This window comes from Hyposmocoma kahamanoa, unplaced genomic scaffold, assembly GCF_003589595.1.
Source record: "Hyposmocoma kahamanoa isolate Upper Pololo Valley unplaced genomic scaffold, ASM358959v1 88, whole genome shotgun sequence".
In the NCBI taxonomy this organism is placed as follows: Eukaryota; Metazoa; Arthropoda; class Insecta; order Lepidoptera; family Cosmopterigidae; genus Hyposmocoma; species Hyposmocoma kahamanoa.
The window spans coordinates 10,946,752-10,970,682 of NW_020654466.1; the positions used below are offsets into that span (position 1 = coordinate 10,946,752).

Genomic DNA, 23,931 nt, shown 5'->3' on the forward strand with positions numbered 1-23,931 from the left:
AATCGCATTGTTTTTAGATGATATACAACGCCAGTAAGACCAGACTTTTTACGAAGAAATTTTAAAGATACACGTAACGAGTTTATCTTAGTATTTGTTTCGTAAACAATCATTAAATACTGTAGCCAATTTTAGCCTAACAGTTACAAAGAATATATAAGTTGTTTTAATAGCAACAATGATAACGAATCAACTTGTAAACTTACCATTAACATTGCAGCTAACTGTGACAATATTAATATCAAAACATCATTTTTTTAAATAAATTTGCACGAGCATTACACTAAGGCACTTTGTGTAAAAATACGGTTAGTACTTGGAAAAAATTCGTCGTATATTTTTTTAAATGCAATGATTTATTTAAGTATTAATTCACCTACACGACAGCTAATAGAAAATACATAAATGCATAGGGAAGTACGTAAAAATAAAATCCAAAATAATTGAGACGCAAAAACATTTTTATAAATCACTTGTAATTTTAAACATAACAGTATGATAAACCTCGCATAATATTTACAATTGAAACTGCTTACAATAATTTAAAGCTTACTAGCATTGAAGTATAATTCGTCGTCTCGAAAAAGTTGTAGACACTATGAATTGAGTTACACAGATCAACAACTAAGTATGTGCAAAATGCCGATGGCTGCCGTTGCTCAGTTCAAGCCCGCCTTTGGTAATAAATGTCTCAATACTCACTCAGCTCTATCTCCCTTTAGGAACGCCTACTTAATCCTCAAAATAAATAAATAAATAAATAAATAAATAGAGTTCACTACACGACCTACTTTATGACGAAATTCGTTTATGAAGGTGGTAATACAGTTTTTTAATTTTCATAAGTTGATCATGCGTGCCTGTCTCAGCGACTCGACCATGTTCTAGTACACAAATGACGTCGGAGTCACGGACTGTGCTGAGGCGATGTGCGATCGTAACACAGGTGCGACCAACTTTCGCCTGGTCTAAAGCTGCTTGTACCAACTGCATCAGAAAGATTACAAACTGAACGTGAGCTCTATACTTAACCCCATAAGAGTTCAGAGCACTTACAAAGGTTCGTAACTATGAAAGTGATTCCCGTCAATGTTATGGAAGACTATTGTCACGGAATTGAAGCCAAAAAACGCAACAATCAAGTTCGAACAAATGAACATTCGAATCACCATTCCATATTTGCGTGGTTTAATTCCAATTCCACGAGAATCAATCTTAGTAAACATTAATCTACTATGTTTTAAAGTTTGTCAAAAGTATCTCCGCCACTACATATATATAACAATTATCGTTCGTATTACCTACCCATTGAAATTAGTAATAGTCAAAGTTCTATGAATTGATTAGATTGCATTATAGTAGCAGGTACCTTTTCGCTCTCAGTATCAAGAGCGCTGGTCGCTTCATCCAGCAGTAGTATTTTTGGACATCTCACTAAAGCCCTTGCGATTGCCACTCTCTGCTTCTGACCACCGGATAGTTGGACGCCTTTTGTACCGATATTTGAATCGTAACCCTAACAAATTAAATAATATTTTTTTAATTATCACTTGCTAGAGATTATGGAAAACGTTCATGCAAACGTGTTCTAAAGCACATGCATTTACGTCTGGAGACCAGTGAATTGATAGATAATGAATTGATATATGAAGAGCATACGAGACATGTCCATGATAAGCTTCCGTGGCCGTTACTTACTTTGGCTTAATCACAACCTTTTGTAACTTTAATTTGTATACAATAGGAGCAAAATATGTTACAGGAAGGTACCTATAAAAGGTACTTAATTATACACACAATTATTAATTACAATACAGTAAGGTACCTAATTAAGTAAATATGAAGTGCCTACTAGTAAAAAAAGCAAATCTTACAAGTGGTAATCCTACAATAAAGTTGTGAATATTGGCTCGCTTTGCCGCGTCCTCAATCTCCCTTTGAGACGGAGTTCTCGAGTTATCTCCATAGGCAATATTCTCAGCTATAGTGCGGTCGAAGAGTACTGGTTCCTGGGCGACTAAACCGAAGCTGGCACGAACCTCGTTAATTCGCAATTGGGGTATAGGAGTTCCATCTAAGGCCTGATATGATGATAAATATTTATTATTATATTACTGTTAAAGTAAGCGTATACGTCTAAGTATTTTTCTAATATTAACATATAATATAACTAAGCAAGATACTTCCTGTGTTCTATTCTTTTTTCTGGTGTCCATAGGGCGCACTATAAGTTTCCGTAACTGGCCACTTACATAAACAATTTTTGAAAATGGAACTCTTTGGATGTAGAAAACAGTTTGTTTCATTTGGCTGTCACTTGTTTTTACATTGTGGCGTTATTTTAGAAATTGGTTGTCTACATCACCGTGGATTTAACTCGTGAAAATTACCGTAGTACGATTTTCTACGACTTTAAGTGTAATTCAACAGCTCAACGGAGCTTAGCTTGACTTCAAACTACTTTTGGCGATGAAGCACCATGCAAGACGACTATTTATAGCGAGTTTGCAGAATTCACACGCTGTCGTGTGAATCTCAATTACGAATTTCGTGAAGGTCGCCCGTCCACTGCTGTGAACAACAAAAACATCGATGCTGTGCGCCGTATGATCAAAACAGACAGGCATGTGACATACCATGAGGTTCGGGCATCTTTAGGCATAGGTATGAGTCAAATACAATCAATACTACACAAACATTTGGGTGTGAAAAATCTGTGCTCTCAGCGGATCCCACACAATTTGACTAAGACTCAAAAAAAAAACGGATCACGTCAATTGGTGCAATGCCATGCTTACCAGATTCAACGAAGGGGCGTCAAATTTGGTGTGGGACGTAGCATAACAGGTGACGAATCATGGATTTATAGTTACGATTCCAAAACAAAGCAGCAATCGAGCGTATGGGTCTTTCGAGATGTGCCGAAACCAATCAAAGTGGCGCGCGTGCAATGTGCCTCTAAGCGGTTCATTGCTCCTTTTTTTAATAAAGCTGGACACGTGGCTACTGTTGCTTTGGAGAATCGTTGTACCGTGAATAATGATTGATACACGACCATTTGTTTGCCGGACGTTATTGACAAACTCCGTAAAAATAACTGTAAACGCCGTATCATCTTGCGCCACGATAATGCCAGTTCTCACATAACCAGACAGACAAATGAATTTTTGAAGGTGAACAACGTTGAGCTTATAACCACCCCGCGTACAGTCCCGACCAGGTACCTTGTGACTTTTATTTATTTCCAAAAATTAAGAACCAGTTACGCGGTCAACGATTTTCATCACCTGAACAGGCTGTCGAAGAGTATGAAAAATATGTTTCAGAGATGGTCACGGAGGAGTGGCATAAATGTTTTCACAATTGGTTAATTCGTATGAAAAAGTGCGTTAACGCTAACAGAGAATATTTTGAGAAACAATAAAGTCATTTCTGACCATTTATAGTATTTTTTTCTTATTCATTCCGGAAACTTATAGCGAACTCACGAACAAATTTCATTGGCCCCTTAGTTGTACTCCCTTTTTATCATAAATTGTTACACTTTAAAAAATATTTACTTTCAATGCAAAACAGTTTCGATTGCTGTTTGCTAGCTGTCATTAGAATTAACAAAATAAAAGAGAAAATAAGTAACAAAAATCAATCGACATTCTTACTACAGTCCCATCGTCGGGGTCATAAAACCGCTGTAAAAGTTTGATGACAGTGCTTTTACCGCAGCCACTTTCACCCACCAACGCGATGGTCTTTCCGCTCTCGATCTACAATAAACATAAAACGATTTAGTCCCATGCCCCCAACGACACAGATTAAAAATTCCTTCGTGATCTTGCAGATACATTGCAAATAGTTAAAATTGAACTTGGAATTTTAAGGTCAGATTAAAATTGTTAAAGTGAACAGATTAAGAGTACACACTTTAAGTATTTAATACATTAAAAGACACATATCTACGTTAATTTCCTCCTTACCTCTAAATCCATTCGCCGCAAAACTTTGACGTTAGATCTTGTTGGATACTTGAATATCACGTCATTAAAGCTCGCTTGGCCATCCGACACCTTTATGTTGAGGTTAGACAAGAAGTGAAGGTGAGTGTAAGAACGCCCTTAAGACTCACGTAAGTGTGATTCATTATTCACTCTAAATTGTGTACATTGTATATGCAAATTCTAACCAGCACAGAACGCTCTAGTGGGTGAGTTTCACTTTCCGAATTTCAATGGCACTTTTTGAGTGATTTTTGTAAAACCCTTTTTTTTGTTTTAAGGTCTTAAACGCACTAATAAGTTCAAGCAATGCCAATAATTATAAAACCAAAAACGATATTTTAGGTCACACGAATGATATAGCAGTAACACGAATGATTTTCTCGTAAACATAAATAAGAAAGACGGCACAGTAATGAAAAATTATTATTACAACACACATTTGGTCGTTCACAAAAGAACATTTGTTAAATTTGTAACAAATATTTTAATATAACTTCTTGTATCAAAATCCTTCTCATTCGTGTAAGACCATCTATCTATCTATATATAATTAAATAAATAAATCTAAATAAGTATTTTGTTAATGTCGTATAAACTTTGTTGTACATCAATGTATCATCGTCACCACCAACAACATCATCATCACAATCATCGTCATTATCGTCGTCATCACCACAATCATCATTGTCACCACCGTCATCACCATCTAATTGTTATATTTCAAGTAAATGTTTGGCTTAAAGTAACTATTTGACTTAAAGGTAGACAAAAATGAGAGCGACAATAATGACATTTGGATACATTTTTAATTGTCAAGTGTGTAAAATATGCTGGACGGTTATAAAAGTGCATGGATTTTAAAGTTCCCTTTGTCTAATTGATGTACAATATAGTTTATAAAACTATTACTTAATACTTATTTAGATAGATTGCTTTACATGAATGAGAACGATTTAGTAATTAGCGCTGAAATTGGTATTTAAGTCGATTTTTTGCTAACGGAGATGCACAGGTTACTTAACTGTATACGCTCCAATCCGACAGGAGCCCGTTCTCACGTGTGCGAAGGGTGAAGATGATGCGGTATGAACTTTTGTTATTAGGAGGCTTTTAGTTGAATTGACACTAATGATAAGAAAAACTGAAACACATTATGTATTCCAAATAAAACATGTTTGTTTATAGTAAATTGGAAAGTTACGGTATGTATTCGACGTGTAAGGTATTGAGTTTATCCTCGATGGGAAATATTGCGATTCCACGAGTGTTTCATTTTTTCTTTTTTTCTTAAAATTAGGGCGACGTGAAACGGGCTCCCATGAATGAGAAATTGACCACTTTTTTAATTTTTATTTATTACTGTGACGTAGTAAAGTAGTATTTTTATGTGTAACACAAACTAAGTAAGCAAGCAATCATATTAAATAAATAGTGTTTAGCATTCATGTAATAACATAAAAGTCATTGAAAGGGACACATTATCTGGAAACGACCCTAGTAGGGTACTAAAGTATAAAATCGCAACCGCGTTAACAGACCTTGTTCGCTAAATTCAAGACAAGGATCGTGTAAAATTTACTAACAAATGGATCGGCAGCAGGTACTTCAGGGTCCTTTAACTTGGGCCGGGTATTTAAAAGAGCGACTGCTCTTGACGCTGCGTTGATGCCTTTCTGTATTTCCGGCGCGTATGCGAACGCGTTTTGACCTTGACTTGACGCTATTTGCAGAGACTGCGTCGTTCTGCACAATATAATAAGCAATGAACATGACAAATTAATATGTAATCCCGCTTACTCCCGTCCTCCGTCTGACGTCTGTAAACAATCACTGTCAAATAAGTAATACTCGACCAAATGAAAAAGACGCGTGATGCGAATGAAGCTTTATACTAATTGACAAGTCTTTTGACACGGGAGTCGACAACATGACTGATGTTTGCCCGCCCCGGTTACACCTAAAGAGTGACGTTAAGTATAAGAATTTTGAACTAAATTTAAAAATGTACAGCTTTTAAAACTACAATTAACATCTTAGCATTTACTACCCTTGTCTTTTCAGTTCATTATAGACAGGGTCAACTTAGTTTTTTCAAATGATAATACTCATAAACAACAGCACTTGACAACATGAATATATTATATTACTCCCGGACATTTCATTCGAGCCACCTCGCATCTGTATTATATGCCCTAATCAAGAACTAACCTACGCAATTTTGAAACTAGTATATTAAGTCTTTTCCATAAGTCCTTGTTAGAAATTTGGATTTGCAAAACTGGGGGAAATCTTTTTCTTCGATGATAAAACTATTTTTGTATTCTAACCCTTTAAGGCAAATACCCGAGGTGGCTCGAATTATGTGTCCGGGAGTATATTTGTTGCTTTACCAATACTCACATAATAATATTTTTATACGGAAGTCCTTCGGAGACAATCAAGTGGCTACCATACGTGAGAGCAGCAGCGTTGATAAAGTTGAAAATAGACCTTGAAAGGCCCGCGACCACTGCTCTGAAATGGGCTGTCCGTTTGGCAGGCCTCAACGCCGGTCGCAGCTGGGCCGTATACTCCTTTAGCACTTGCTTTTCACGTCCAAGAGACACCACAGTACGAATATTTAACATTGTTTCTACTGCTATCTGTCTTCAACAATTCGAAAAGTGTAAACGAAGAATCTGATATATCACATATTAATAAGAATAATAAGCATTTATTTCAGATATAAACGCATGGAATTTCAATAATATTAAATTAGAATTAAATATTAGATATAACTTCTTATATACAATAAATCGGTATACTTAATTATTAATAATAGAAATCTAATGTCACAACAGCTATAATGCTATTAGTACTGTCTAGCACTCTCTGTCTAAGAGAAGAAACTCTCTTTCTATGCACAGCAGCAAACCGTCCGTACGTGCTAACAAAAACATTTCAAATGCACTACAGTATCTGGGCAATTTAAACATAACTCTAAATACATCATTATATTGCTCGCGGATATCATTGTACGCTTGTTTGGTACAGTTAACCCACAAACTACACGTATCTGTACGGTATCTGACAGTACGCCTTAAAGAGCGTTACTTTGATCTGAACAGCGTGCAAATCTCATGGCCAATATATTACCACGCATTGCCAATAATGCCCTCCTTTCTCGCTCAATATAGTCATTATCACTAAGATTTTCAGTAACTATATGACCAAGATAGCAGAATTTATCTACCTTAACCAACCTGCTACCATTCAGACACATCAGGTACAAAATCTGGTCATTTTTGTATTTGAAGACCATAAAAACTGATTTCTTAATATTATAAACCAAGCGGTGTATCTTTGCATCTTCTTCAAAGATGAAAATTAGTTTCTTCAACCCTCAAATTGAAGGGGTGAGCAGCACCATGTCATCTGCATAGCTTACATTATTAACACTTCTCCAATATGACTGCTGCTCAGCTCCTCAATGAGTCCGTTAACATTGAGGTTAAACAAACTGGAAGAGCCTAACCCCACTGTTTAACTCCACAACTTAGTACATAATCGACTGAACATTCATTTGACCATTTTACGGAGTTACTTTGATTGCTATACCAAAATTTAAACAAATTAATGCACTCCTTAGACATCTCTGATACCTTTAATATTTTCCACAGCAGACTGTAATTAACCAGGTCAAAGGCCTTGGAAAGATCCAAAAAGCATATGTATACTTTTGTCTTCCGTTAAGTGCAGTATGACACTGTGTGTTTTAGACTTAAAATTGTCAACTCCGTTGACAGACATGACCGAAAACCAAACTGACCATAGACCAAAGTGAACATGTGTCTGCAAATGTGTTAAAGTCTGAAACACATTTGCAGACACATGTTCAGAATACCATCCAAAACCTTTACTACAGCAGTTGCCAATGATACGGGTCTGTAATTACTAGTCGAAGATATGTCACCAGTCATATTTTTTACAATTGGTACAACCACTGTATGTATCAATTCCGGCGGCACATATCGATGACCAATATACAAGTTAAATAAAATATGCAAAACTCTTGGCAGCTGCTTCCCACCAAATATCAAAGGTTCCACATTTAGGCTGTTATGGTCAGGTGACTTGCCTCTATTCATATTTTTTTAAACCAATTTATTATCTTTTAAAGTAATTTCTCCTATCACTTGCCCACGTAGCAGGAAGTCTAGTTTTATAACTTAAGAGTTTGATGCCAAAATTTAAAAAAAATCTCAGATCTATGTTTTGCTATGATATTCATTTTTATTCCGTCTTCATAATGTTGACACCATGCTGACACCATTTTAAATTACTTTTAAAAAATGTTCCGTGATTCGTCCATTTCCTCGTGTACCACACCTGATAGTGGGCTGCCACAGAGTAACCATAACTGACATTTTTCTCTTGCAATAATATTATTTCGTTATCAGCTCAAGCCTTTCTCAAATTGCGCTACAAGTCCCTAGTTACTACACGTGATAATCTTCTTGTTTGTTGGTCTCTATTTTTCATACGCTGTCATCTCTCTTTTTTGGGTTAACGTACGTTCTACATAGCTCCTTGTTAATAAGATATCCCGTGCCAAACTCGAATTAAAACGCAGGGGAACAAAAAATTTTTAACTTTACCATAATTATAATTTACCGTATAAAAATCGCATACCGTGTATCAACGAATAATAAATTTTTATGAATTCGTCACATTTATCGACACGGAATCGCATGAAATTGGTCAGAAATAATTGTAATTTTTTTTTTAGAAAAAACCGACCTCAAAAGTTTGTGGAATGATTTGCCAAGTTTTATTGAAATCGATTATCGGAAAGTGTGCGAAACCGGATTCATCCCCTAGTTGGCCACAATCAGAGGTGGAATATTTTCTTTAAATTTAAATGGGATCAATACTAAGGTACCCTCTTTCCAACAAAACTTCAACTTTCCAAGAATCATCAAAATCGGTTTACAAAATGTTATGCCAGAGTTATCACAAACTCTAGCCAATCCGCGTTAATAAATGTGGTGACTCTCTTATTCGTACTCTACGTGTATTACATACATTGTACAGTCAATGCTCAAAAAATGCACGCTGGGCTTTTACTTTTCGGATTTGGGACTGTCCTATCGTTTGTAGCACAGTAAAGGGAGACGTGCCATTGTTTGTATATTTACTAAATTTTATTAAGCACAAAACATTCAAGTCTTACCTTAGTACTGTTCTCAAGTGTCTTGGCGTTTCCGAAAGATTCCTGGGTAACAGCTTGACTTTCAAAGTAAACGACGATAGCGACAAAGGGGAAGAAACATAAAGACACTAATCCGACACGGTATTCATATAGCATGGCCAAGGTTAACGCTAGGCATATCGAAGCAGCACCTTGGAGAATTACCCCTACACGACTGCCAGTAGCCTGGAAAAAAATAATTCGTGACCTAACTTCAATGACGCCATACAAACTACGTGAACACTACTATTGTTTTGGTAAAAAAAGACACTAACTATAACGTCTACTCGTATAACATACCTCTGATATTAGTCGAGATGTTGTAAAACGAATATCAGTTTCATTTTCAGCATGATCATAAGTTAAATAAGCAAAAAAATGTCGACACTATGTGGTTACACACACATCAGGGCCGTGGCCGTACCTAGACCGTGAGTCTGTGTCCCGTCAAGGGCTTTCTGTTCACACACGTCTGGAACATGACTAGATCGTGGATAAGAAATTCTTCTGATCGATACTGCACTCATGAGTAGCATCGAATAAAAAGTATCGTATCAAGAGTGGTTACACAGGGCGACTTTTGGCAGCGATGTAAACGCGTGTTCGTGAAACGCGCGAATGCACTGCTACACTTAGGATATAAGTGTAGTCATGCAATTTGTATCGATGCAGTCGCGCGGTTGCATCGCGTTTGCATCGCTGCTTAAAATCGCGCGCATGTGTAAAGTTACACGATTAGCAACGGCATCGCTACTGCATCGCGTTTGCATCTGATTTCAATAACTTGTGTTACTTAAATTTCTTACTCTTTTTCTGCACAATCAGTTAAAAACAATAATTTATCTAATCCATTTGGTAATAGTCTGTTTCCCGTTTTTGTACAACTCTAGTATGGTGACACGTCTTGACACCAAATTTGAACTAGAACTATTTCCTTCTTCCGTGAATGAATAATTGAACGTATCGAACTTATTTGTATATTTTAGACAGTTTACCTAATCGCAAAAAACATACCTACAAGGAATTATTCTTGCGTAAAAACATTTCTAAGTTCCTGGCTTCTCTTGACCAGTGCTACTAAACTTACACACAGTATCATATACACGTCACTACAGCGACTGCGACACTCTATTGGTATAGTGTTAGTCTACGTACACTGTTAAGCTAAGAAAAACAAAAAAGTATTCGATGAAAAAACATCGATGTTTTTAAGCGATGCATCGAAATACATCGATGCAAGGTTTCGATGTTTTACATCGAATGAAGACATCGATGTATTTTTTAAGTGGACATCCCTACTACGCATGTCACGCGGCGTCTGCCCGGACACTGAAGCTCCGACGCGACGCCGAACTAGTTCATACAAAATATACGTAGCGAAATTTTTTTGAGCTCCGCCCCTGTCTGGCACGGCCCGTCCACTGCCCTGATATGTGTGGTTAGTCCTTTAGTCAACAAAAAATTTGCTCCACCGCCAAAATATGTATTTAAAAGATATTTTTAACTAAAATTTCAAATAGGAAATGAAACTATTTTTCCGGATTTAAATCGCGTATATTTGTTTTTTCAAACAAACCGACGTTTTCGGGCCCTTTACAGGTCCCATGGTTACGGTTGACTGTAAACGGGACCTGTAAATAGCCCGAAACGTCGGTTTGTTTGATAAAACAAATATACGCGATTTAAATCCGGAAAAATAGTTTCATTTCCTATGTGTAACAATCGTGAAAACCTAAGAGCTCGATAAAGTTCGATTTCCGCGTGTTGCTAGAAATTTTCGAAAATCTATGAATGCAGTTTTATTTCTTTAAAAAAATAATGGAATGTTTCCATTAAGTAAAAATTTCTATCCCCAGTATTTACAGTACTTTCCTTCCAGGTGGCAATACAAATTTCCACCCGGTATAATCAGGCCCTAAAGTATACAGAGGTCAAAACATGTTTGTACATTATTATTGTACAATATTCTAGAGTACCGCCTTTGACGAATGTATTATTATGAACGAAAACAAACTTACACCTTGCACATGAGAAGCTTCTCCGGACAACCGAGCGCATAGGGCGCCCGTAGAATTAGCTCTGTCATCAAAGTACGATACGTCCTGCTGTAGTAGGTGTTCAAACATGCGTAGACGTAGACGCTGCGTTAGGTACGACCCCGCTATTCCAAATGACAAAGTCTACAAACATACACTATGTATATACCATAATCGTAGGTATATTACACATTAAGTAGTAAATGATAATCAACATTGATTCCTCAAAGGTTTGCAGAACCCAAAATCTCACAACCATTACAAAATCATCAAATACGCACTTTATGTACGTACGTGCAAAAGTTCTACTATTATTATATTATATCTATGGTTATGTATAACTACCTCAATCAAATGAGATAGCCCCATTATTATGCCGATAATGATACACACTGTCGAAACGTGCGACACTTTTAGCATCAATTTCTCAGGTTGAGTATCCGCCATCGACTGAAAGAAAAGCGAATAAGAACAAAGTATCAGTATGGTATGGATCTACATCTGAGATCTCACTATATTCGGACATTCGAGGCAACGTGCTGCAAAAATTATCGAAATTACAGATACTACTGATAATAGATACTATAAAACTGAAAAAAAAAACGAAACGTTAGTAAACGTTATAACAAAAAAGTTATAGAATATTTTTATAATATTGCTAAGGCCATAACAATTTTCGTCCCTTTGTTTTCAAAATCGATCAGAATCGAGAATAATGTTGCCTAACGCATACATCACTAAATTTTAAATTTGGGCAAAAAATGTACAAGCGGTCGTACCACAGAAACTGAATGCATTATGTTACCTAGACAGAGGGGATTGCCTATCAATGACGTTTCCAGTCCTATATGCTCTAAGCTTTGTTAATCGAGAACAGTGTTGCCCAACGTAGACAGCACTAAATGTTAATTTGGCCAAAAAAGTGTACACACGCCAGCACATCAAGCTACACATTGACGTATCTTGTTCCGTTGCACTGGAGGCGATTTTCGAACAAAAATGTGTAGTCTGGTGTGCCGTTGCCCATACAAGCGGCCGTATAACTAAAGTAAAAGTATATAGTAAAGCTATATGTAAAGTAGTTGATTGATTTGCTGTTAATAACCTACTTCTTAATGAGAAAAAAACAAATTGTGTGAAATTTACATTACCCAATGTTAGAGAGACGGTTACAAACATTGTAGTTAGAAACGAAAAATTGAATCTTGTGGATACAGTTGTATTTCTAGGTATAACGTTAGATGCTAAATTGCAATGGGGTCCCCATATAAGTAAGTTATCAACTCGGCTATGCAGTGTACGCGATTAAAAAAATAAGGAAACTTTCAGACGTCAAAACCGCTAGATTGGTTTACTTCAGCTACATTCACAGTCTAATGACATACGGCATTTTGCTTTGGGGTAATGCCGCCGATATCAATAGAATCTTTGTCCTGCAAAAACGTGCAGTTAGGGCAATTTACAATCTGGGCCCCAAAGTATCTTTGAGAGATAAGTTTAAGGAAATTAACATTCTTACGCTAGCCTCACAGTACATTTATGAAAATGTAATTTATGTTAAAAGGAATAGTAATTTCTTTATGTAAAATAGTGATAGACATAACATTAATACGAGGAATAGAAATAAACTAGCTCTTCTTGATAGTCGTCTTCACAAAGTCAAAAATTTAAGGGGCAATGTATACGCTTCTATAACAAGATTCCGGTTAATATACAAAATTTGCCTTTCACGAGGTTTAAAACTATAGTGAAACAAAAACTTTATACTAAAGGTTATTATACAACTTCTGCGTACTTAGATGACAAAAATCCGTGATAGTAACCCGTTTAGCTCATGGAGGTAGTCTCGATCTCTGATGTTTCGAATAAAAAATATAATATTGTAAATATTATTTACAAAGAGCAACCCCTAGTGTTTCTTGCTCATTCTTCTCAGGGGAATCTGCCTTACGAATGAGCGGTAGAGTTTAACCATTGTAACGATTTCAAGTGTAATAATGCTTACCTATGAAATAAAGATTATTTTAAATTTGAATTTGAATTTGAATTTGAATTTGTATGTACACGAAACCGAATGCATTATGCAAAAGTGCGTTCGTTCGATATTCATGGCGTATTAACAAAGGATCACAAATATATCGCACCAAATAAAAGCCGCAATGTATTACAAATAATGAGGCATACACTCGGTTGCATATTTGTTTTCTCGAAATTCATACAAAACCAAAATAGTTGATTTTAAAATAAATTATGCATCTTATGATTACAAAATCATTTGCTCGTGGAAGGAAACGTCCCTGTTTACCCGTTTACCCGCAGTTATGGTGCATTTGCAGTTTATAATGGCACAATTATGCATTTTTCGCGTTTTCAACTGATGTTTATCTACGATAACGGTCGAGCGCGTTCTGAAGTGTAGCAGCGGCAAGTAAGTGAATTTCACTTACTTTGGGCACGCGAGGTACGTACACTTTACTTGGTTTCATAAAAAAAGCAATAAAGTATGATACATTTACACACAGCGTGGTGTCATACAATGTAATCTTTTAATGGTTGCGAGCGCTACTCGGTGCTACGCCGACCACGCGTAGCAAAGTACCCCCCACAACAACCGTACATTGCCTACGGACAACATTCATGAAACTCCGCTATGAAACACATTCATTACGGAATTATTTTATATATACAAAATTGATAAAAAATACACCTTACAATAGAAAGCAAAAGATAAAATCCCGGACTAGATAAAGAAAAATAAACAAATATTTGTCGAATACAACAAACAATTAAAATTCTTACTCCGAACAGATCTCCAAAAACTAGTACAAATAGCGGCATTGCCAAGCCAATGGCAGTAGCGCACACGCAGCCCACTGTGATGGACTTCCACTCTGGCGCGTTTAGCTTTATGACGCTCCAGAAGGACAGCCCAATCGCCATGCCTTTAACTTCTTCTTTCGACTAGAGAAACAGTACACTAAGGTTAAACAAACGTATCGAGTTCTTAGGTTCTTGCGATTATTGTACATAGGAACATATTAAGCATTTTTCGAAAGTAAATTGCGTATATTTATTTTTTCAAACAAATCAACGTTTCGGGCCTTTTACAGATCCTTACATAACGTTTTACTTTAAAATGAGATAGTGCTAGCACATAGTTAAATGGAAACATAGCTACAGGAAAAACGAGGTTTTATGTCGCTGTCCAATGGTTATTTTCTTTTTCCTTAGTAGCTACATAGCGTTCAAGGATGAAACAGTTTTTATACACGAAAATGGATTTATTTTTATGACTTCTGATACTTCTAGTATTTTAACCTAAATATTAAATTTTAGTAGCAGTACAGCTCCTTGTGAAAGAGTTCATCCGGGGAAGTACTGCCACCTTACCTATTTCTGCCGCCAAGCAGTAATGTTAGCGTTACTGTGTTCCGGTTTTGAAGGGTAACGGTACTGGTGAAATTACAGGTACATGGGACTTGTTAACTTATGTCTCAAGGTGACAGGTGTAAATTTCTGTCAAAGCTCTGACTGGCACTGCAACTGTTATGGACAGCCGTGCAGCTTACCATCTGGCGCACGACTTGTTTGTCCCGTCACTTGATATTATAAAAAAAAAACAAAGTTAAACTTACATACTTATGTACTTCAAGAGTCAAGATCGACAACGCCATAAAAGGGAAATAATATGCCTTCCAAAAAGCTACGAAGGTATTTCATCTTTACTTATGCTTATTTAGCCTTAACCACTTTAATCATTGCCGGTTAAATCTAGTTTACGTGATTAAATCAGCAATTTGTTTTAAGTTTATAATTAAAATTAATAACAATTTCGCGGGCATTCCTATCATAAATACAGCTAATGTACAAATTCTATAGGGTGCCCTTATAATTATTTGATAAGAGAATCACTCGAATACTCAGATTGAACCTTGCGGTACACATAAATTTCAGATAAAATAATCGTAACGTACCATAAAACTTTTATAGCTGTTTGTGGATGCCGTTGACAGTACTGTCCCGGTGACCGAAACAAGGTCTTCTGTAAAACAAATAAGAACTATATACACTTGTTTTTATAACTACAACTACACTTCTTTTTGGAGGTAGCAATATATTATTTCCTAGTAGTCTGCCTAGTAAGCCATGACAATCAAAGACAATCCCAGACGCAAGCTACAGATTAAGACCTACGGTCGGCGGATGAGCGACGGTAAGAACATTCTTTAGCACCTATTTATTGGCTTTGGGCGATAGACGGTACGTTTTTACACTAACCAATCAATTTTATAAAAGTAGAAATATCAACACGAGAGACAACAGATTTATGTTCATACTATATTTTCTGGTATTGCTATCACAATCATTAGGGCTAAAGATCTTATCACGAGTAGCGCAAATGTTTATAGGCAAAGTAACCATTTTCTAAAAGTCTGGGTTCACAATGTTTACCACTCTGTGTACCATAAAAAAAACAACCACCAAGTGAGTGGCAATTTACCGATTTGTATGTAAATATACATGTGCCGTAGAAAGTAAATAAGTCCAACCTCGACTGACCGTAGCATTTTGATCCCTCTCGGCGACAGCAAGGGGATCCTGAAGAATTAGCATGTTATAGTACATGCCCTTTTTAGCAACTAACTCCATGTGTGAACCGCGTTCGACCACCTGTCCTTCATTCATAACGTATATAGTATCTACACGGCGAATCGTAGATAGCCGATGAGCCACTATTAAAGTCGTGCGTCCTTGAGAAGCCTGTAATAGGCATAGACAATTTGAAACATTCCGAATCAAATGAAAGGAGAATACGATACAAGCAAATAAAAAAAATGGGAATGCAATTAAGTTGAATAACACAGACTATTATAACCTACTAGAAGGTGATACCCAACTTGATTCACTTTTGTATCGCAACTTAAAAATGTTTGGCTCTTACTTGGTCAAGGGCAAGTTGAACTTTAGCTTCGGAGGTAGTATCTAAAGCGCTAGTGGCCTCATCGAGCATCAAAATGGCCGGGTTGCGAATCAGTGCTCGCGCTATCGCAATACGCTGTTTTTGACCACCAGACAATGACGCCCCACTCTCACCTACCAGGGTTGCATAACCCTGAAAAGTAGTGAGTAAGTACCTACAAACAGAACTACTTCGCCTAGATGAATATATACTAAGTATCTAATCTACTTATCCAGCGTTTGGTAAAATGTTATATTGCTAAAACATAACACATAAATGCTTAATTAAACATAGAATAAAACATAGATCCAGTAACATTCCCACTGTTCACGATAAATCCAATGTTTGGAACTATTGAAAAATTACTTATGATAAAAGCAAGTGTATTTAGAATTTATTATTTAGAAACGTAGCTAACCTTTGGAAGATACATAATAAAGTCATGCGCATTCGCCTGTTTAGCAGCGGCTGTTATTTCCGCGTCTGTGGCGTCCTCCCGCCCGTAGCGGATATTCTCTAGCACCGAAGTGTTGAACAGCACGGGTTCTTGGCCCACAATCCCGATCTGCGCACGGAGCCACTGCACCGACAGCGATCTTACATCTGTTCCATCTATTAACACCTACATAAAATTAACTTGTAAAAGTCACTTCATAAGAAAGTAGTTCCACGTAGAGATTTTACTAGGTAATCGCAGAATTAATTTCAGAGTTATAGAGACATAGCCACGATAGCCTAATGATTTGACCTTCAGCCACTCAAGCAGAGACAGTAGGTTCGAATCCGGGCTCGCACTTCTGAGATTCTAGGGAATTTATGTGCGAATTAATTTGAAAATTACCATGACCTTTTCGGTGAAGGAAATTTTCGTGATGGAAACTACACGTCGAAGTAGGTTCGAGGATAGCCCTCTGAAACGTGTGAAGTCCCCGACCCGCATTGGGCCAGCGTGGCGGACTATGACCTACTAGCCTGAGAGGAGACCTGTGCACATCAGTGCACTCATTTACCTCTAAAAAGCGTGAAACGGGATGTTAAGGTTCATTTAAAAATTAATGAATACGTATCGAATTATCGAAAAATTAATTAATACGCTTTTCATAATTTAATTTTGCATAAACAAACCCAAGAAAAGCTATAAACCGATACAATCTCTTGCACTTCCTCTTTTAGCGGTAGTTTCAAAAATTAGAAAATAACATAAACCATTATCTGCTTTGAAGAATATTCATGCCAAATTTTTAATAAAGTTTTCACCTAATAAATACGATTGCCACGACAAATATTGATACTACACCGCATTCCCTTTTTGCGGTAACTTCGGAAAACCGAAACATAAGCTAATTTGCAATAGTACAATCAAGAGCACGTCAAGCTTGACACTTTGTACTTTAGACTGTTCTTATGGTGAGCGGCATAGAGTTGGATTTAAATCTTAAGTGTCAAGTTTGACGTGCTCTTGCTCGTAGTGCTCTTGCTGTAGATGAGCTCGTAGCTCATGTACAGGGTGTACATGAGCTACGAGCTCATCTACCAAATTTTAGGCAATTTATTCAGAAAATAAATTTAACAACCTGTAGTCCGCTCACAAACTTAATTGAATATTTAAAATTGTTCATTATTTACTTTCAACCCAAGTTTTAGATTAGACACTCAAAGAAATTCGATTTATTCATTACTTACTTTTTAGAAGTATAATGATTACAAATAATCATTACTTCTAAAATGTCTAAATACAAATTTCATGACTCTCTTATTTCAGTGGTTCAAAATTTCGTACAACCGTTTTGTGGGTTTTTAAACGTCTTAGAAGATGAATTATGAAAAATCCTTTCTAATACGCAGCCGGTGTGTCAAAACGAACCGACAGTCACAATTTCACGTTTCTGATTTGTAAACACGACCGCGTGTTGATACATCACTCAGAACTAATTATATTATATTATGTACATGTAGATAGACTGTCAAGAACACTGTGATAAACAAAATATAAAATCAAAATGTATTTACGAAATGTTACAAAATTACACTGCCATCCGTCACGTCGTAATACCGGGATATTAGGGATATGACAGTGGATTTGCCGCAGCCGGAAGGGCCGACCAGCGCCACTGACTGGCCTCGCCTTATTTCTATGCTCAAGCCACACAGGACCTGCCACAGATAAAATGAACTGGTGGACTTTACCACCGCTATAATGTACCCAGCTACATACATGTGTAACCATAATGTCCGTAGTTATAAACATTACATAATGAGATAACAATAATGACACAAGTTTACAAGTATACTTACAGGCACAGTGCGTCTGCAGGGGTAGTCAAACCAAACATTTCTTAATTCTACATTTCCATAAATTTGCTTTGGTCTAATTCCACGTTCAAGCAATGGATTAATCACAGGCAGGTTGTCTATTAGTTGGAAAATCGATGCGCCCGCGCCACGCGCTGAACCAAATGCCGTGAAAAGTGAACCGACCATGCCTAAATTACCTAGACCCGTCATTACTCCGAAAAATACCTAGAATTACATTGATAGATTAATAATGGTACTTGAATAAGTCCATATAGGTTTATGACTATTAATCTAAAATGTGATAACAGATAAATAGTATTTACAAACTTTTTATCGACGTAACAATACCGATAAAAAACGTGCAAATGGGTTGTGAATAATTTATAAATAAATGCACTTAATACATTACTTTTATTTTATCAATACATAATACTAACCGAAAACATGACATCAGCGTTATAGTTTTCTGGTTCGTTGATTATAAGATAAATGCCAAAGTAAAAAGACAGGGCATAAGAGCAAAATATGCAAAAGAACAAGAAACCCATGGACAGACCCGTGAAGAACTCTGTAAATAATAATTCTAATACCGAAAACTAGTTTTCACACAGAAAAAGTGTGACTCTTATCAAGACGAGCTTAGAGAATTCAATTATACTTCCTAAATGAATTAATTACGAGTGCAACATGAATAAAATATGTTGCTGCAATCATTGTGTCTAAATATGATAGGCTAAAACATCTGAGCTCCAATTGATGAGACTCACATTTGTGTAGCGCTTAAAGATCTAAAAAAATATTATGTCAGTTTATAGACAATGTATGTACAAAACGAAATTGAAAGGGCTGAAAATATTTAAATAATAGTTATAAATGCTTGTTTTATAATGCTAACGACCTTTTTTTATTTCAATTTTTCGCGCCTTAGCTAAAGGTTTAGAGTATCTTTTAACTTCTGTGTTTTGTCCGTTAAAGGCAAAAACTGTGCGAATAGAGCTCAGAACCTCTTCTGCAATGGCACTTGCTAGACCTGTTTGTACTGCTGCTCGCTTCGATAAATGATGGGCAAGCTGTACAAGAAATAATAACATGTTATGCAACATCTACAAAGCTATTGAAGTAAATACTTTACTATTAATGAGGAATTTAACCTCAAAATTAATAAACACACTGTGTTGTAAATGGCCCGAGAATTAAATACCTACTTTAGAATAAAATCTAAAATGATTTAGCGAACTATTAGGTTTTAAACCAGAAATTTACATACTGCGCCAGTAACTCCAACGAGCAAAAACGAAATGGGTGCTGTCAGCAGGCACAGCAATGCCAGTTTCCAGCCTTTCAACAGCGACATCACGATGCATCCCAGAGCTATAGCCAAATTGTACACCGTAGCTGTCAACTTGTCTCCAATACCGTCCTCCAGTTTTATCAGATCACTATTCAAATTGAACGATTTTCAATATAAAAATAAAGCTCAATCAATGGTACCACAGTACATTTACTTAAATATTAATATTATGCCCATAAAAATATACATAATTTTAATAAGAAAGAAGATAGCCATAATATTAACTTAGAGTTAAGTCCAAACTCATGGTACCACGATTTTGTTTAACCAAGATAAACGACTCTTTTATGGGGAACTGTATGCGTTTCTACAATAAGATATCGGAGCATATATTCAAATTATCATTTCTTAAGTTTAAAAACTACATCAAAAATATTTTAATTGAACAGTTATATTACAAAATTGAAGACTACATGTTAGATAAAGACGTATGGAAATACGACATGACTCTAGAATCTACACAAATTTGATTCGAAGTGTATTCCATGACATTTAAGTTTATGTGAAAAGAGCAATCCCTAGAGTTTCCAGCTCGTTCTTCTCAGGGAAGTCAGTGAACGAGCAATACTACTTGTTCGTCCCGTCACTTGATATTATAAAAAAAAATAGGTTATAAGTGACGCTTTCAAGTGTCTTTCACTTTGTACTTCATACACCCAACAAATGACATTATGCGTACACACCTAGTCATTTTGGAAGCCAAATCTCCGGTTGAATGCTCATCATAGTAAGTGAAGTCCTGATTCATAGCGGCTCGCATATATGCTTCACGAATTTTAAACACCTAAATATCCACAAGATACAGAAATTATCCACAAACAAAAATTGTTAACCTGTAAATGTTAAAGTACAATCATACTTACCTGGTTTATAGCAGCTATATTCATGAACGCTGTCCCGACATATCCACCCGCAAATAATATAACGCCTATGCAAGAGTATTTCATACCAAACCAGTGCATGTTATTCATAAATTCTTCAGCGTTATTTGTGCCATACGTGATGGATTTGTCGTAATCAATCATACTTTGGAACGCGTTTGCCACAATTGTTATTGCAAAAGGAAGAGAGAGTGCAGCAAAGATGGTCGCTAACATAGCAACCGTTATCATCAACTTGTCCTCTTTTGATGCGAAACGAAACTGGAATTTTAAAACAAATTTAAGAACGGTATTTTGAATGCACATTTTTATTATTTAGAAGATAAAAACTAATAATAATTCTGCTAACCCAGTGGAGGTTAAATAATGCAAAATAACTGCGAATATTTTTTTCAAGACAAGAATGAATGAATGTTTCTTCAGTCCAACGTCGAACAATCAACAACCTCTGAGCCACGTAGAGAGGCGAAACACGTGTTGAGGATATTTCTGGTGTAGAGATCTATGACTGTAGGTGCGGTTGAGTTATTTATTTTATTAATTTCACGTAGAGAGGTTAGGAAAATTAACAGCATGAAAAAATATTATAATATTATTATTATATTATTATTTGAGATAATACCGGCTACATAAAAATAAATATATACGAATAAATAGAAATACAGAAGCTATATAATATAAGCTAGGTTTATTTTTCACTATCGACCATCACCAACTTCGATCGCTTAAAAATTTCTTTTAACTAGTAAATCGACTTGCCCGTTAAAACTGGTCTAATAAAACAGATAAACACTAATTAAAATCGGTTCAGTAGATTATAAAACATCTTAAACCCAAATTCATTTATTTATTTGTGATGCACATGTGATAAAGGCGTTACAATAATACATTTTGAGCCACTGTGATCTTTTTGCGGCATTCAAAGATTTTATAATCTTTATGTAGACACTCGTACATCTATTTGTACTTATAGGTACTATACTCATGCAGTTACAACAAAACCAAATAATAAAACAGAAATAATTAACAAAGTGGGTCCTTAATTATTAATATTAGTGTACTTTAATTTGGATATTACTATTTTATTATTTATATCTGCAATTATTTTTGTAGTAGTACTTAGAGCGTGTTGTGAAAGAGTTTGTCCAGTTATGTACTGCTATATTATACTTCGTTTCAATCCATTTTCAACAAAATGTAAACAAACAAATCACTGACCTGATCATGGACGGTTTAGTGATGGCCATTTGTAATGCCAACTACAAATCGATTAATTAATTGAATGGATCGATTTGTTTAATTGTGTTATACTAGCGGTTTTCCCACATAACCTATATAAGCAGATTTGAAATTTCCGAAATCTTAATTTTAAGCTCTCCTTCAAATCCTTACACTTGGATACTCGTTCGATTGCAATTGAAATATTTGATTTACTAATCGAATACAAAAACTTAAATTGAACGAACCGAATCATTTTTTCGTACAGCACTATGCAACCATAGACAATTCATAGATGTATAGATGAAAAATAACCTCACTTTTGGACAACCAATTTTCAAATACAATTTTACGACGTTATTCAAATAAATATTGTTGGAAAAAGTGATGAGATATCAAGTCGAAATCTTCGAAATATGCGTGAAAGTGTTACTTATTCGATTTATTGAGTGATTGCCTTAGAATTTTAACCAAACAGGTTTGTTTACTTTTTGTTAAAAATGAATTGGAACAGACTTTACCTATTTCTGCCGCCAAGTAGTTATATGAGTATTACTGCGTTCTGGTTTTGAAGGGTAACGGTGCTGGTGGAATTACAACTTACAAGCACATGGCACTTGTCAACTTATGTCTCAGCGTGACGGGCACGGTGGCAGTGTCCCTCAAGTCTTTGTGATTGAAAGCTCTGAATGGCAGTGAAACTTTATGGATAGGCCTGTCGCTTGCCACGAGGCGTACGACATATTCGTCCCGTAACTTGGTATCATAAAAAAACTAAATATACAAATTAATTACTTCGTTAAACTGCCTCCGTGGCCGAACGGTTACCATGCCGGACTGCCACGCAGAGGTCCCAGGTTCGATTCCTGGGCCGGGAGAAATATTTGTAGAAATACTCGTCAGTTTGGGTGTAATTTGTGGTTGTCTATGTGTGTCCATGGCACCCGCGACACAGGGTTTCCCTAGTGCGGGGCTATGTTGAGTGTGTGCGTTATTATTATAAAACTTGATACATGAATTACAATTACCAATCTAAAGTACGGTATGCTGGAAACTTTACTGGAAGTAGTTATAAACGAGGGCTCCCTGAAACACGATTAACAATACAATTTGTAAGTCGCCACAGACTGAACGTAGTTACCCAAGTATATATTTCAGAATTCAGATTTCAGAAACGACTTAATTTAAAAAAATTAATAACAAAAGAATAGACATGTAAAGGAAAAACATATTAAAGCATTTATTATTAAGTAGTAATAATCGCTTTATATTGTACCATGGCATTAAAGAAGAACGTAATGGCAGGAAAACTGCTTTACAGAGAGGATTCACACCTGTTCAAAGACTTGAATCCCACAAACCAAATTCGGCATTTAAAGAAGTTTTGTGGCTAGCAGTGAGGCGTATCTATTAGGTTGATAGTCATAGCATTAATTTATCAATAAAAAGCACGAACCTCCAGTGGTCTCTTCTGAGCGGTGAACGCGCCATTTTAAATGTGCATTTTGTGGATCCTTATTTTGGTAAAAGACAGGCGAATATTAAAGAAATTTTTAATACTAAATACGATCATTTCGAGTGGTAAATTGACCAAATTCATAGCCAAATGTACACTTGTCAAGAGGTCTAAAATTCATGAGAATCGACCATAGACTTGTACTATACTGAATAAACTCCTTAGACTGAGCCTATGGACACGGCGTATTTTATACGTGCCGACGGCGACGACGCGCGTTTACGGCGCTTTAAACGCGCGTCATCTGGGAGTATACGCGCCGCAGACGCGCTGTAGTAAATCGATTCAAACTCGCGCAAATTCATGTATTCGCACTTACAATTTCATGTAGTTGCTTCATTTAAAAAAAAGAACTGAAATTAACAAACAAAACTTAAATTAAAACTATCTTTTATCTAAATACTCTATACATACGCGACTACAGTGCGTCTGTGGAGCGTATACGCGCA

At 36.1% G+C, this 23,931-nt stretch overlaps 1 protein-coding gene across 5 annotated transcripts; it reads right to left on the minus strand.

The window, feature by feature from the left end:
* Positions 1-782: 782 nt before the first annotated feature.
* On the minus strand, positions 783-23,475 carry LOC113235592 (multidrug resistance protein 1-like). 5 transcript variants are annotated; one of them, XM_026471348.1, is made up of 24 exons: positions 23,423-23,475; positions 22,995-23,052; positions 20,731-21,009; positions 20,551-20,651; positions 19,784-19,955; positions 19,415-19,586; positions 18,954-19,084; positions 18,517-18,741; positions 18,250-18,375; positions 16,640-16,843; positions 16,204-16,374; positions 15,812-16,022; positions 15,236-15,303; positions 14,061-14,222; positions 11,607-11,711; positions 11,244-11,405; positions 9,208-9,411; positions 6,396-6,637; positions 5,579-5,738; positions 3,975-4,064; positions 3,660-3,764; positions 1,875-2,081; positions 1,370-1,516; positions 783-987 (listed from the first exon to the last, which is right to left on the minus strand). In XM_026471348.1, exons 1-24 carry the CDS (start codon positions 23,455-23,457, stop codon positions 793-795), a joined length of 3,732 nt encoding a protein of 1,243 aa, XP_026327133.1. In that variant the 5' UTR covers positions 23,458-23,475; the 3' UTR covers positions 783-792. The 5 variants fall into 5 exon arrangements, with proteins under 5 accessions (XP_026327133.1, XP_026327135.1, XP_026327134.1 ...); XM_026471350.1 differs by lacking the exon at positions 18,250-18,375; XM_026471349.1 differs by lacking the exons at positions 22,995-23,052; positions 23,423-23,475 and adding an exon at positions 21,098-21,126.
* Between the last annotated feature and the right edge of the window lie 456 nt (positions 23,476-23,931).